This window comes from Anomalospiza imberbis, chromosome 3 (assembly GCF_031753505.1).
Source record: "Anomalospiza imberbis isolate Cuckoo-Finch-1a 21T00152 chromosome 3, ASM3175350v1, whole genome shotgun sequence".
Classification (NCBI taxonomy): Eukaryota; Metazoa; Chordata; class Aves; order Passeriformes; family Viduidae; genus Anomalospiza; species Anomalospiza imberbis.
Genome location: NC_089683.1, coordinates 111,257,697 through 111,270,218, shown reverse-complemented (window position 1 = coordinate 111,270,218; position 12,522 = coordinate 111,257,697). Strand labels below are relative to the sequence as shown.

Sequence of the window (12,522 nt, the reverse complement as noted above, 5' to 3'; positions counted from 1 at the left end):
TGCCACAACATTTAATTAGTTTGGAGTATCTAAAGCAATAAAAGCAACAAGAAGTCAGAAATTGGGCTGTCCCCTGCTTTACTGTTTTACCACAGCAGTGGATACCTACTGCACAAGGAGTAATTAACAACTCTGGAAGACTGGATCAGGAGACATGAGATGAAGAGACATTTCACAAAGACTTGATGCAGTGGTGTTGATTAAAACACCCCACCAGTAACGTATCACTTGAACTAATGCATACCACAGAATTAAATTTCATTACCCTATGACTGCACACTGTGTAGTCAGAGGATTGTTTCACCTGCATTCTAGCCCAGAGGTATTTTTCATTGACTAAAGGGGGCCCCAATCCAGAGCTGTAGCAGAGGTGCAACACACAGCGCTGCTGTAGCAGGAAAGAGGACTTATGTGTCCATGTCTTCAGTCTGAAGCTGATCCCCAGTGCAAAAACCTGGGTATTCCTTTTTTTACTGCCAATGAATAGGAGACACTCTGTACAGCAAAAGAAGTGGCACCTCTGGCAAACCCGAGAAGCAATGGATCCACCACCCTGAAAGGACTCTCAGCAGTCAGCAACAGACTGAAAAGAGTTAACTATTTTTATTTTTCTTTTTTTACACTGAGAGCCTAGAACTCTAGGAGCAAACACATTTGATTTCTGGCCCCTAGGTATGATTAAATTGACTCTCAGAGTTTTCACTTTATATGACAATTATTGATCCCCCTTCGTTTTTTTGGGGGGTTTTTTGTTGCTAAAGAATAAGGTTTGAAAGCCTTCTATAATTTGAAACCTCAGTTAACACTTAATGTTTTCACAATTACTTTCTAATCTATAGGAAATTCTAGTTTAATACAGCTTTTCAAATTAAACTTCATCTCATAATGATGAATTTCTCATCTTCAAAGACAAAAGACCTACAACTTTGGTTTGTTGTAAGCAACCAAATAACACAACACATTTGTTCAAATATTTAACACAGTTTTCTGATGTCTCTACCTGAACTTTGGGATGTAACAGCTACTTTCTGAAATTCCTAATTTGGCAGTTTGCCCTGGAGTCACTCCAAGCTAATTTCAAGAGGAAAAATGTGAATTCACAGCTTTGAAACACAACAGAATGCTGTGTTAACTATTTCCACAGCTCAGTGTAGAATGCTGAAACTTCCAGTCAAACAATTAAATAGCATTTTCCTTGCTGTATCACATACATAACTTAAAAATTACTATCATGAATATTAGTAGCACCTTGAACGTGTATGCCATGCACTTGTTCTTTGAAGGATCAAATTACATTTATGCTGATCTCAGGAAAAACAAAAGTTATTTTGCTTCATAGATACAGCTGAAAGAGGGGGAACTGGTGTTAGATTTGCTCTTTATCCAGGTTTATTGGGTCCTTGTACTTTCTGTACCCAGTCAACCAAGAAGCATCATGAAATTTCACCAGAATCAATTTACAACAGTTTCTAAGCTTGATGATGGTGGTGATTATGATTATTCTTTTAAAAAGCCACAACTAAGTACCTGTCATATATTAACCCATGAACACCATATTCTCTCAGCTTCTTCCTGTTATCTGGGTCATTTGCATCATCACCCCATGAAAAGATAACCAGGCCTTTGGATATGGCTCGGGTAATAAATGCTGGATTCCTCAGCAGATCTTCAGAATGCACATTAATTCCCTGAAATACAAAAGACTTCAATTAAAATCCATGTTTCTGAAACACTTACATTAGCTTTTTTAATCTTTTGACACTGGCAGATCCTTACTGTTTCATCCATAATAATAAAAAATATTTAATACAATTAGAGAGTTTATTTATTGCGCTATTTTAAAACACTGTATTAAAAACCATTTCAAACAATGGACATTTTTTTGGCAGTTACCCAATATTAGTGTATTTCTTTTGTGAGGTTAGTCATAATTTAAAGCATTAGTGTCAAAAATGACAGATTTAAAACAAGCAGTAATAATTTGGTTTGATTTTAACTTGTCAGCTTACCAGCAAGTTTTCAAACTGTGCAAAGTTAATGGCAATTGGAGTTGTGCGAGATCTGAGATCCATCAGCTCTGGATAGAGTTTAGATTCCCCTTGGGTGAGAAATAACACAGGATACTTGTTTTGCTTATGCCGGATCCTGTCAGGAAAAAAGTCCACAAGTAGCAAATGGGGGAAAAAAAATTGAAAAGACAAAGATTTGATCTCACTGTTTTGAGGGGAATTCCTCTCTTTCCTGCATGCTCTTTTAGCTCTTAGCTTGTGCAAGGAGATGGTCCCACAGTTTAGCATCAAACTGTGCTGACAGACTGCTCAAATGAGTCCTTCTGCCACTACTGGAGATTAACACACAGGTTAAGGGAAGCTAGACTTGATGTTGAACTCAGCCTTACATCCTCAGTATGCTTATATATAATCCCCAAAGGCCATTTAATTCTGTCATTTTCTCCTTAAGCGCACAGATTCACGATGATCATGAAGATCACAACAAGGAATTTCTAAGCATGATTAACACACAGCCCCTCACCTTACTAATGCATTTTTCAAGCTGAATACTGTCACAAGCTTATTTGCTCCTAAGTTAGGCTTGCACACCCCTCAAGTATGACTGAAAAAGACTTTGGGAAACCAGAAGAAACCTTGATCTTTTTTGTTGTGCTAAGAAAGAGTGAAGCATCCAGAAAGGCACTTGACAAAAATATCCACTATGACTTTGTTCATCTACTTTTATTTTTCAGGCTCATTCCAGATGGCAAAGTGGTCTCATTTCAGTTCCCAACTATTTTGGCACCCAAATTTTATGTCTAAGGAGAACTCCTGTTATTTATTTCCTGGTGTGTATTTTTAAATACAAACAGAAATTTTACCAAATAAAAATAAATTTCAAAAACAAAGTACATTATTTCTCTCTTCTTAACTTACATTGTACAAATATCTGCATGAAAAGAAGAAAACACAATTCTTCTTTCTCCAGCATTCATCAAAACAGTTTTCAGAATAATATCTAGAAAAAGGTTCATATCGAAGTAAGTTGACAAGTTGCCATCCCACTGTCCATCCTGGAAAAAGAAAGCACAAGTTTGAGTCACTTAAATTAATGCTTAGTAGAATTATTTTATCCAGCAATGGTCTCTCAGTCAACCTGAGCAAAGTGAGAATTCAGCTGGCCAGTCTGAATGCAGACTCAATCCTTCCGTGTGCTCAGTGCTGGTTACAGCTCTCCAGGACTGACAGCCTGAGAGGTGCAGCTGAATTCTCACAGCAATGAAGTCAATGAAAAATTCCCTGTCTCCCCATCCCAGGAATGCATTCCTAGGAAGCCTATTACAGCTACAGAACCACAAAGGAATTCCCTGAAGACCAGTAATTCCAGCAGCTACTCTCTGCTGTTATTTCTAGCATCCTGACTTCCACCTACCACTCTCCTTAGCCTCCTTCCCCCACTCCAGGCTTCCAAATCCCAGCCTTTACAAACATTTCCCTTTGGACTGAGTGCTGCACAATCCAGCTGAGTCTGCAACCCTGCTGATCAGAAAGAAGCAGCTGCTTGCACTACTGCACCATGTTGTAGCTGCTCCTGCGCTGGACCAGGAGAGGTTGAGTTTCTTGGCACTTTCCTGCCTGCCCTGTTGTGATCTGTTGATTTTAAAAAGAGCCTCCTACCAAAAGCAGTCTGAACTCAATCCTATGGATACTTATCATTTTAAGAATAAGTCTGTTCATTTGTTGGAGTGCTGCTACTGCACCCCCAGTTTAAAAATAATGCATCATTTTTAAAAAAGGGCACAAAACCCCACAAAAATCATGCCTTTGCAGCTCACAAATTGCCACATCAAATTATAAACTTACAAGCAAATCACATGTATGTTTCCTTACCCTTTGTTGGGAGATCCATTTTATTTCTATGTTGAACCCAACATCTTTAGAAACAGACTCCAGGACCTGAAAAAAATTTTACTATGAAGAGACCCCACAGCAAAGGAGGACAACAGAGCACTGTGAAGGTAATTGTTGGGAGAATACACTGGAGTTTAATATTAATGGTGTCTAACAGTAGAATTAAAAACCCCAGGTTTTTAACATTTCATACAACACCCCTTTTGGACTCCAGTTTAAACTTAATGAATACATAAAAGGGGATAAAATCTTAAAGACACGATTTTGACATGGTACAAATGTGAGTCAATTCACCTTAACACATGTAAGAAATGCTCCATTTGTACTCCTAAAGAAAAAAAAATTTTTCTTTCTCCAGAAAGTTCTTTTGAATGCAAAATGCATCTTAAGTATGAAATCCAGGAGCTTGCCATTACCATGATAACAAAAGTTCTTTCATGTGAAATTCCTGTAAAGAATTATTTGCAAGGTGATTTCAAAAGGTGGAGCTAACACAAACCAGTCCTAAATGGAAACACACTGGAAATTCACTCAACATTTCTCAGTGTCTGGCTCTGAGAGATGGCCAAGACACTGTGAGGAACTGCAAAAGGCCAGGTGTGGTTTCTTTCAAAATTAGAAACAACTGTCAATGCATTAACAGGCAATGCCCACGTTAACCAGCTGTAAAACTGAGTGCACCCTGAGCTACACAGCTTGGGCTCTTGACTTCAGAAGCTTGAAACACACACAGGCTGTTACTTGTAAGCACTGAAAACTCTCCAGTGTCCAGCAATAAACCCCTGTTCTCAGTTCCAGCATTGATACCAGAGGCCTAAACCCAAAAATCAATATCCCCCTTGCCATGTGTGCAAAGCTGAAAGTAAAACACAGGCTTTCATGTTCCCCAAACACCTTGCTCCATATTCACTACTTACTCTTTGCAGAGAAGGGAATGGCTGCATCTCAAAAGCAGAGTTCTCTTCCTCTTGAAAAGATGCTGGAAAGAAATATAAAATCATGAATTAAAACAAACAGAAGCATAAGCCCAGTAATGCCAGCAAGAAAAGACTGGCTCAAAATTGTAAGGCCTTTAGGAGTGAACAATGAAATCAGGTCTCCTTTTGATTACCTACACCTTTTCCTCTAACACTGACATAACTCCCATGATGGTGTTGGCAATTCCTGGTTTGGAATTTAAAACCTTGCCACAATATATATCAGAATGGCTTCTCCCATCCCTCACCACTTCACTCAGTGAGTTATATCCACAATAAGCCTTGGCTATTAAGGCTTGTTTGGTTTTGGCTTTTTTTTTTTTTTAATCTTTTCTTATACAGGTAGGATGTGTGAGATAATTTCCTGTCCCTACAAAGGCCAAAATGAACAGCACTGCTAAGACATCCTACAGCAGTTACCAAAGTTCTTGTCAGAAATTCTTGAGAGCTGAAGGTACAGCTGGAGAAGCATAAGATGGAAACATCAGTGGCAATTTTGTTATGATTATTCAGAAATATATATCTCTCTATATATTTGCCTTCTATCTTTCTGTCCCTGCTTCCCAAGGGAGTAACTTCTGTTCAGATATTTCCTTCCCAGTAAAGAACTCTACAGCATGCACAAAATTAACTACATAAGCATTTAGAAATGTTCAGGACAAATGTGATTACAACAAGCATCTGCAACCACAGAATTTTTATAATTACATGGTAATACATCAATCCCAGCACTCTTCCAAACTAGTACATACCATTGTGATCTTTTACTTTCAGGGCCGTCACGTGAGCCAGCTGAAGAGCATAAGAGCAACATTAACACTCTACCCACATCTTCCTACATGTAAAATGTAACTAATTTTGCTTGTAAATAGTTTTACAGTTCAAAAGTCTATCACAGACATAGTTACAGTAATTTGTAAAAGAATAAAAGACATACTGCACACATCACAATTTTCTTTCAAACTTTGTTTTAACAATTCCAAGAAAAGCTAAAAGCCAGACTGAAAACATGCTCACTGAAAATTCAGGAATTGTGTTTAGGGTAAACCCATACAAACTATAATTCAACATCAAGATGTGAAGAAGTCTGAACATTAATCCCTCCTCTGTGTTTCAATCCAGTGAAGAGGGCTGACCTGTTTTATATTACAGTCACATATACTGAGCTAGAATCAGGCCAGACACAGCCAACTCCCTTGCTCCATTCAAATTCTCTCTTCACAAAAAGGAGCAGACCAAGTAATTTTAAGTAAAAAGAATCATATGGTTCTTGGACCAGCCAGATGGTGTCCTTGACTGAGGGCAGGTATCTCAGCAGAGTCTTCAGTAGCCCACTCATCCTTTTTTTATCTAGACAGGGCATTTCTGTTTGGAAGGTAGAGCAGTTCAACACAGTCCCTTTATCATTTGAAAATTAGACACCATATTTCTAGAGGATAAAAGCACTGACATTTATCCAAGTTGTAAAAACAGTGCAAAAAGTATTTTTCTTGGAACTACCCAATTATTCTGTTTGTACAATTTTTAAAACTGTACTCTCCTGAACTAGTTGTAGCTGCTCCCAAAACCTCCAATCTTCATAAAATTCTACACACAGCTTATTGTACTAGCCAAGGAAACAATACCTTTAATAACTGCAGCTGATCAAATGTGAGTTCTTTGACTGCAATCTCAAACAGTTCCAAAGGCTCTGTATCCAGTTTCTTTGAAGAGAACCAACACATAATTAAGCATCACTGAAAACAACAAAAAAAGCCTACACACCTTTCATATAGTAGCCATAAAGGCAATTAATGTTTCCTATTTTACTGATAAAGACACAAGTGATATCCTATGAATAAGATGATCAGTTTTCACAAGACAACACAGGCACTTAAAAGCATAAAACAATTTGAAAGAAACCCAGTGTTTCATCTTTCATGCAAGTCAGAGGCTTCAAAGTTATTTCCTCCCAAAATGTTAGCATAATTATTCTGTAAAAACTTGATGGGTTAATGTATTCAGGAAAGATGTTTACAAGTAAAGAAATGCAGTAAAAAATATTTTAAGGCAGTTCACTTTACTGCTGTTTATCCAATGTCTCAGAAACTAACAAAAAAAGATAAATGTCCTGGGGTAAAATTCACAAAGACCACTCCCAAAATAAAGATCTGGTGTCAAAAAAATTCTGTCCATTTCTCACTTCACTAAGAAATTTTTACTAAGCAAAACAATACTGAGTGAAGATACACTGAGTATTCATTCCCCCCAGTCAAAGTTCCATTTCCACAGCTGTTCAAAACCAAGCTTCTCACAAAGTGCAATACTGCAATGGTTGTGGGAGTTTGAAGACACAAGACCCAGTGCCAAGAACGCAGAGCAGTGTGCTCTGCATTCACTGCCAGAACTGGGAGGGAAGATAAGCAGAACAGGACAGAATGCAAACATTCAGGCCTCAGTGTAAGAGAGCCCCATAGGCACCATTGAATACAGCAGTGGTCTGCTTTTTTTCTCCCAAATCTTAAGTCAGAAAGAAGCTAAGCAGTAACTACAATGTGAGCTTGAAGAGTGCCAAACCATGCATCTGAAATGCTGTTGCTACAGCATCAAAAGGAAAAAAAACTCAACTTCCCTGCTCTGTGCACTAAGTAATGCTGCATATTTATTGCCATTCCATCCCTTGAGTCCCCAGAATTATTCTTGACAATTTACATTTCTAGAATGGGCAAATCTATACATAAAATACAGCTATTATCTTCTTTACCTTTTTCATGGCCATGCAACATGTGAGATCGTGGTATACTATAGGCACATGATCTTTAGAAAGATGCACATCAAATTCCACATATGCTGCTCCCTACAGAAAATTGAAAACCACACAGAACAGAACAAAAGCCCATTAACTACTTATGCACAAGGACTACAGAACTGCATGCAAGTATTGTCAAGTATTCACAGGTCCTGGACATCAAGCAGAAGTCGAATACACCTGGCTGTTACCAATTAAATCATGCTCAGCAATGGATTATTAAAGCTGAAAAAATTATATGGCAAATTATCTTAATTACCATAATACAGACATATATACATCTATCTTGCTAAATCTTGTAAAACCCTCTAATAAGATTCAAGTCTTGTGAACCTGATTACAGAAAAAGACTAGGACAATATTTTTAAACATAAATGTTTTAAACACAGATAACTTTGAGGCATCTTCCTCCCTCCTTCCCACCACCACACCAAGAGAAGTGATGGATCCATATTGCCAAGGCTTTAGGGAGATATTCCATATAGGAACAAACTTCTGGAGTCACTAGTGAGTAACACAGCAGCAGTGTGTTATAACCTGTGCAAGAGCAGAAATAGCTGCATCTGCCATTCTCCTGCCCTTTTCAGCTGTAAATGATTTTTTCTGGGCCTTTAAAAAAGGAAGAAAGATCCAAAAGCTCTAAGTACAGTCTTCTGGAAAAGAGGGAGGGCCAGAAAGAAAGGGAAAGGCAGTAACAGGTTTGGGTTTTTTTACTTATATTGACTGTCTGGAAGTCATTGCTTTGAAGGCCTCCAAGAATACCATTCCTCAAATGATCACCCTGACACCCACTTTCTCCATCAGCACACAGAGAAAAGAGGACATGGGTTTTTTTCAGCCCTTTTCTCAGCAGAAATATTTTCAAAGTGGTGGCTTTCAGCCTTTTCAATCTGCAAATAGATGAAAGCACTTCTCTGGTGATGCTGCTGATGACTTCACAGCAAATTTCTGCCACAATGCATATTTCTCGTGAGCATTTTAAAAGCCTGTCTATAAACCTGTAGAGTCCACTTGGGGATTAAGAACTACTGTTCAAAACAGTAATTTAGTAGCTACGGTTCTGTTCAGTGATCAAGATTATTGGAAGGAATAAAAGTGACCACCTCCATCAGAGAATTCAGGCACATGGAGCTATCATCTCCCCAGCTGGAAGTTCTATCTTAGGATTTCAAGCACCGAAACAAGGATTGGTTTATTCTACCAGCTCAGCTCCCAAGTCCCATTTTCAGACAGCAAGTTTCAGTACACAGCAGCCCCTGAGCAAAACCTTTGCCACCTGAGAGGATGCTGAGAGACTCAAGCAGTGCCAAAATTTGATTTATTTCTTCAAATTGTCTGTACAGGGTTGAGATTAAAATTCTCCCTGTAATAGAATACCAGCAGAATATACTAAATGCAAGTTTTGATTTTTTTAAGGGACTTGAGATTGAGAGTCTAACCCACTATTAACTTCCCATAACTCAGGCAACTTCCACGGTGATTTTATCTAATTTACACTAGCTCAACTACCATTCACTGTATTGAATCATGCAAATTAAGCAGACAAGCCAACCTAGTTTGCACTAGACAGGTGCTGTGTGCATGAAAATGTGTGTACATACATGACTAGCAGCGCTCCTCAGGGATGCAATGGTGTTCTCTTGAACTTTAGCAAGCCTGAAACAACAGCCAAGAAAAAGGGTTTGTTAGATGCAGTATAGCACAGAACTGAAACAACAGAAACACAAATCACAAGTTGTTGTTCTAGATAATACCCACAACTTGATACTGAAGTAAATGACTATGAGTTGCAGCTTTGTAAACTGTCCACTTCCTCAATTTCCCCAGTTTAAAATGCAAACAAACTTACTTAGCTGTTGTTGTAGAATTCCCTGCTCCCCTGTGTCCAACATCCAGAGTTGTTCTTGGTTTCCAGTACTTTGCATATGAAGCCTGCATATCACAAGTGTATCCCTGGATAGGTTTGATAATTATGTAGTCCACTGCAAGGAAAACAGCAATGCTTCACATGTCAGTAAACAGCAGATGGCTTTGAGGAAAATTATCTGCATCTGTTGCTGGCATCAACTGTACCTCTAACTTTTCCAATTGTCTTCCTTGGATTTCTGCTCATAATAGCAAGTGTAAGAATTCCAGCACTCTTTCCAAGTTCTGCAATTGTGGATGACAGGAGGCAGGCAGAGCCTACGTGACCTGGGAGCACATCACCTTGTACTACCTTCTCACCTAAATCCTCCTGAAAACAAAACAAACAAAAACCCAAAACCCCTACTGTTAGATGGGAGTGAGAATTCTAAACAAACTCTTCTGGCTTGCTCCTCAGGACACAACACAAGTTTCTTGTGTGTTACACAAAACACTAATCTCAGCTCAAATTGTTTAATGTAACAGTGAGTTATAAATTACTATCAGGAAAATGCAAATTTTAACAGAAATCTACAAAATTCACATTTTTCTCTGACACCCCTTACATCTGCTAAGCTTTTCACATCAAAATAGCATGCATGGAATAGTCTGTCTTCTAAAATGCCCAAGTCCCATTCAGAACAAAAATTAACTGGAATAATATTTATGCTTCAAATGCTAAAAAACTTGGTATGCATTTGCAGGGAAGAACTAATATACAGAATGAGCACTTGACCATAGTCAAGTTCTAGAACGATGAAGACACTTTACAATTATGACTGTAAGTGATCTTGAAGGCATTTTCAGACCAAAAAGAGAACGCTTAAAAAACATTATTCTGTGTAAGTTGCTTTCTTTTAAAAAGAACTTCAAATTAGGACCTTTCAGGGGGAAAGAACAGTGCAAAATAACAGCCACAGTAGTGAGAATCCGGTTTTAATCTGCACAATTTAGTTCAGAGAAATGTCTTTTGCTTATAATATAAAAATTTAGACTCAATAGTTGTGATATAACCAGTTCATATACGCACTGTACAGGCTGAAGCAGGAGAAGCATAACTTCTGGATTAATATCAAGCCAACCTAACAGCAGGCAATACTGCACACACACACAGATTCAAGTCTAATTTGTACTGACTTCTAAGTAAGAAGCACTAAAAAACTTCCTGTGCCACATCAAGAAGGCTCACAAAAACCTTTCTACAGTGGGCTGGGAGTCAGTAGTCTCACACTTGTGTAAATAAATCCAAAAGATGAAGAACATCAGGCAGTAGCTCTGTTTCAACAGTGAAATCTTCACAACAATTGAGCTCCAAAAGGCAGACCGGTGTTGCTTCTTAGGGGTAAAGAGACATACCTCAAAAAAATCAAATATTAATTCCAAGTTATCAGGCTCCATGGTTTGTATTGTGTATTCTATCCATCGGTCTGGCTGCAAAGCATAGCCACAGTCTGGCTGAGAGTGCCGACACTTGTAGTCGTTGTCACTGATCAAGGAGAACTCCACTGTGTTTGCCATCTTCTGAGGCACAGGAGGGGATGTCTTCTCTTGGCCCTCTTCATCATAGTCCTTCTCTAGGCCTTCTAGGGTCAATTTTACTCTACTCAACCAGAAACACAAAACAAATGGTTAAGTCACTGCAGTGCCTTTGCAAATGATAAAGATTTAGGAAGAAGCTGGAGCAGAAGCTCGTACAACACAAGAATTCTTCTCAACTCCACCACTCACAGAACAGCACTGTGTACAGAGGCTCCTCACATGGGCTATTGTCTAAATCTTATTTTAGACAGATTTCAGTGCTCAAGTCACTGCTTAAAGTTGAACCTGGGTAAATATGAAGACTCTACTAGTGGTCTGAGAAGCAGCACTCCACCAGGCTATTTGGGCTGCCAAATAGACAGCCTTCCTGTACAGACTGACACCCATAATGCCAACAGGCTAATGAAAAGCACTGAAAACAGCAGTCATCATCAAGACCAAGACTTGGAACATTGGTGGCTGCTGCTATGTCTCTCTGATAAGGCAGATAAGTATACTCTAATAGATGTAAGTAATATAGGCTGATGCAGTTAAGTCCCTTGAAAAATCCTAAATGAGCATTTAAACTGAATGGATTTCAGAAAAACCCTGGACTGAGAAGCATAAGCTTCTCTATAAGACTCAGAGTCCTTCACCATACAGAGCAAACCTCCCAGACAAAATTAGTTATGTCAGTGATGTAAGTATACATGAGTAAACCAAATCCCTTCCTGCATCACAGACACAGCTGATGAGATACAGGATTATCATTTATAGAAGCCAAGTCACCAGTAAAACTGAAGTCATATCTCAAAGAAATAATTACAATCATGGAAATCCATTACACCGAGTCCACAATGAAATATATCCTCATAAAAAAAAAAGAATACAAGTTACAACACAAACTTGAAAAATGACACTGCCATAGTGAGCGACAGTCACAGAAACTACTGGACACATCCATCATTTTAGGACAGAGTATTTAGTGAATTGCATCTACTTCATCAAGTTTTATTTCAACCATTTAACTAAGACAAGAAGCTGGCTTCAGAAATTGCTCTCTCTACCTGCTATAACATGCAAGGAAAAAAGGCAAAGCTATAGAGAACACAATGTAAGTACTAAATCTCACTGAAGAGCATCATATTAAATAAATCTTCCCCTCATCAGCAAATCTGGAATTGGTGGGAAGGAGAATCAAATCAAAACTGAGAAAAAAAAAATAAATCAAGTATAAGAGATCCATGGAATGCTTTGGTTTGGAAGGAATCTTAAGGATCAATCAGTTCTAACCCCCCTACCACAGGCAGGGACACCCACTCAACCGTGTTCCTCCAAGCCCCATTCAACTTTGCCTTGAACACTTCTTGGGTTTCAGCACCTACAACACTGGACAACTTGTGCCAGTGCCTCACCACCCACACACAAAGAA

The 12,522-nt window shown here is 38.6% G+C and overlaps 1 protein-coding gene across 5 annotated transcripts in view; it reads right to left on the bottom strand.

Moving 5' to 3' along the window:
* Positions 1 to 12,522, bottom strand: part of GPCPD1 (glycerophosphocholine phosphodiesterase 1) — a 42,667-nt gene that overhangs the window by 6,469 nt on the left and 23,676 nt on the right. For all 5 annotated transcript variants that reach the window (XM_068186461.1, XM_068186464.1, XM_068186462.1 and 2 more), the window contains 12 exons: positions 10,929 to 11,172; positions 9,741 to 9,903; positions 9,517 to 9,649; positions 9,269 to 9,323; positions 7,623 to 7,715; positions 6,505 to 6,582; positions 5,632 to 5,671; positions 4,820 to 4,881; positions 3,882 to 3,947; positions 2,928 to 3,064; positions 2,010 to 2,145; positions 1,528 to 1,688 (listed from right to left, as the gene is read on the bottom strand). In XM_068186461.1, coding sequence (XP_068042562.1) covers positions 1,528 to 1,688; positions 2,010 to 2,145; positions 2,928 to 3,064; positions 3,882 to 3,947; positions 4,820 to 4,881; positions 5,632 to 5,671; positions 6,505 to 6,582; positions 7,623 to 7,715; positions 9,269 to 9,323; positions 9,517 to 9,649; positions 9,741 to 9,903; positions 10,929 to 11,172 — 1,368 coding nt within the window. The remainder of the gene's footprint in view (positions 1 to 1,527; positions 1,689 to 2,009; positions 2,146 to 2,927; positions 3,065 to 3,881; positions 3,948 to 4,819; positions 4,882 to 5,631; positions 5,672 to 6,504; positions 6,583 to 7,622; positions 7,716 to 9,268; positions 9,324 to 9,516; positions 9,650 to 9,740; positions 9,904 to 10,928; positions 11,173 to 12,522) is intronic.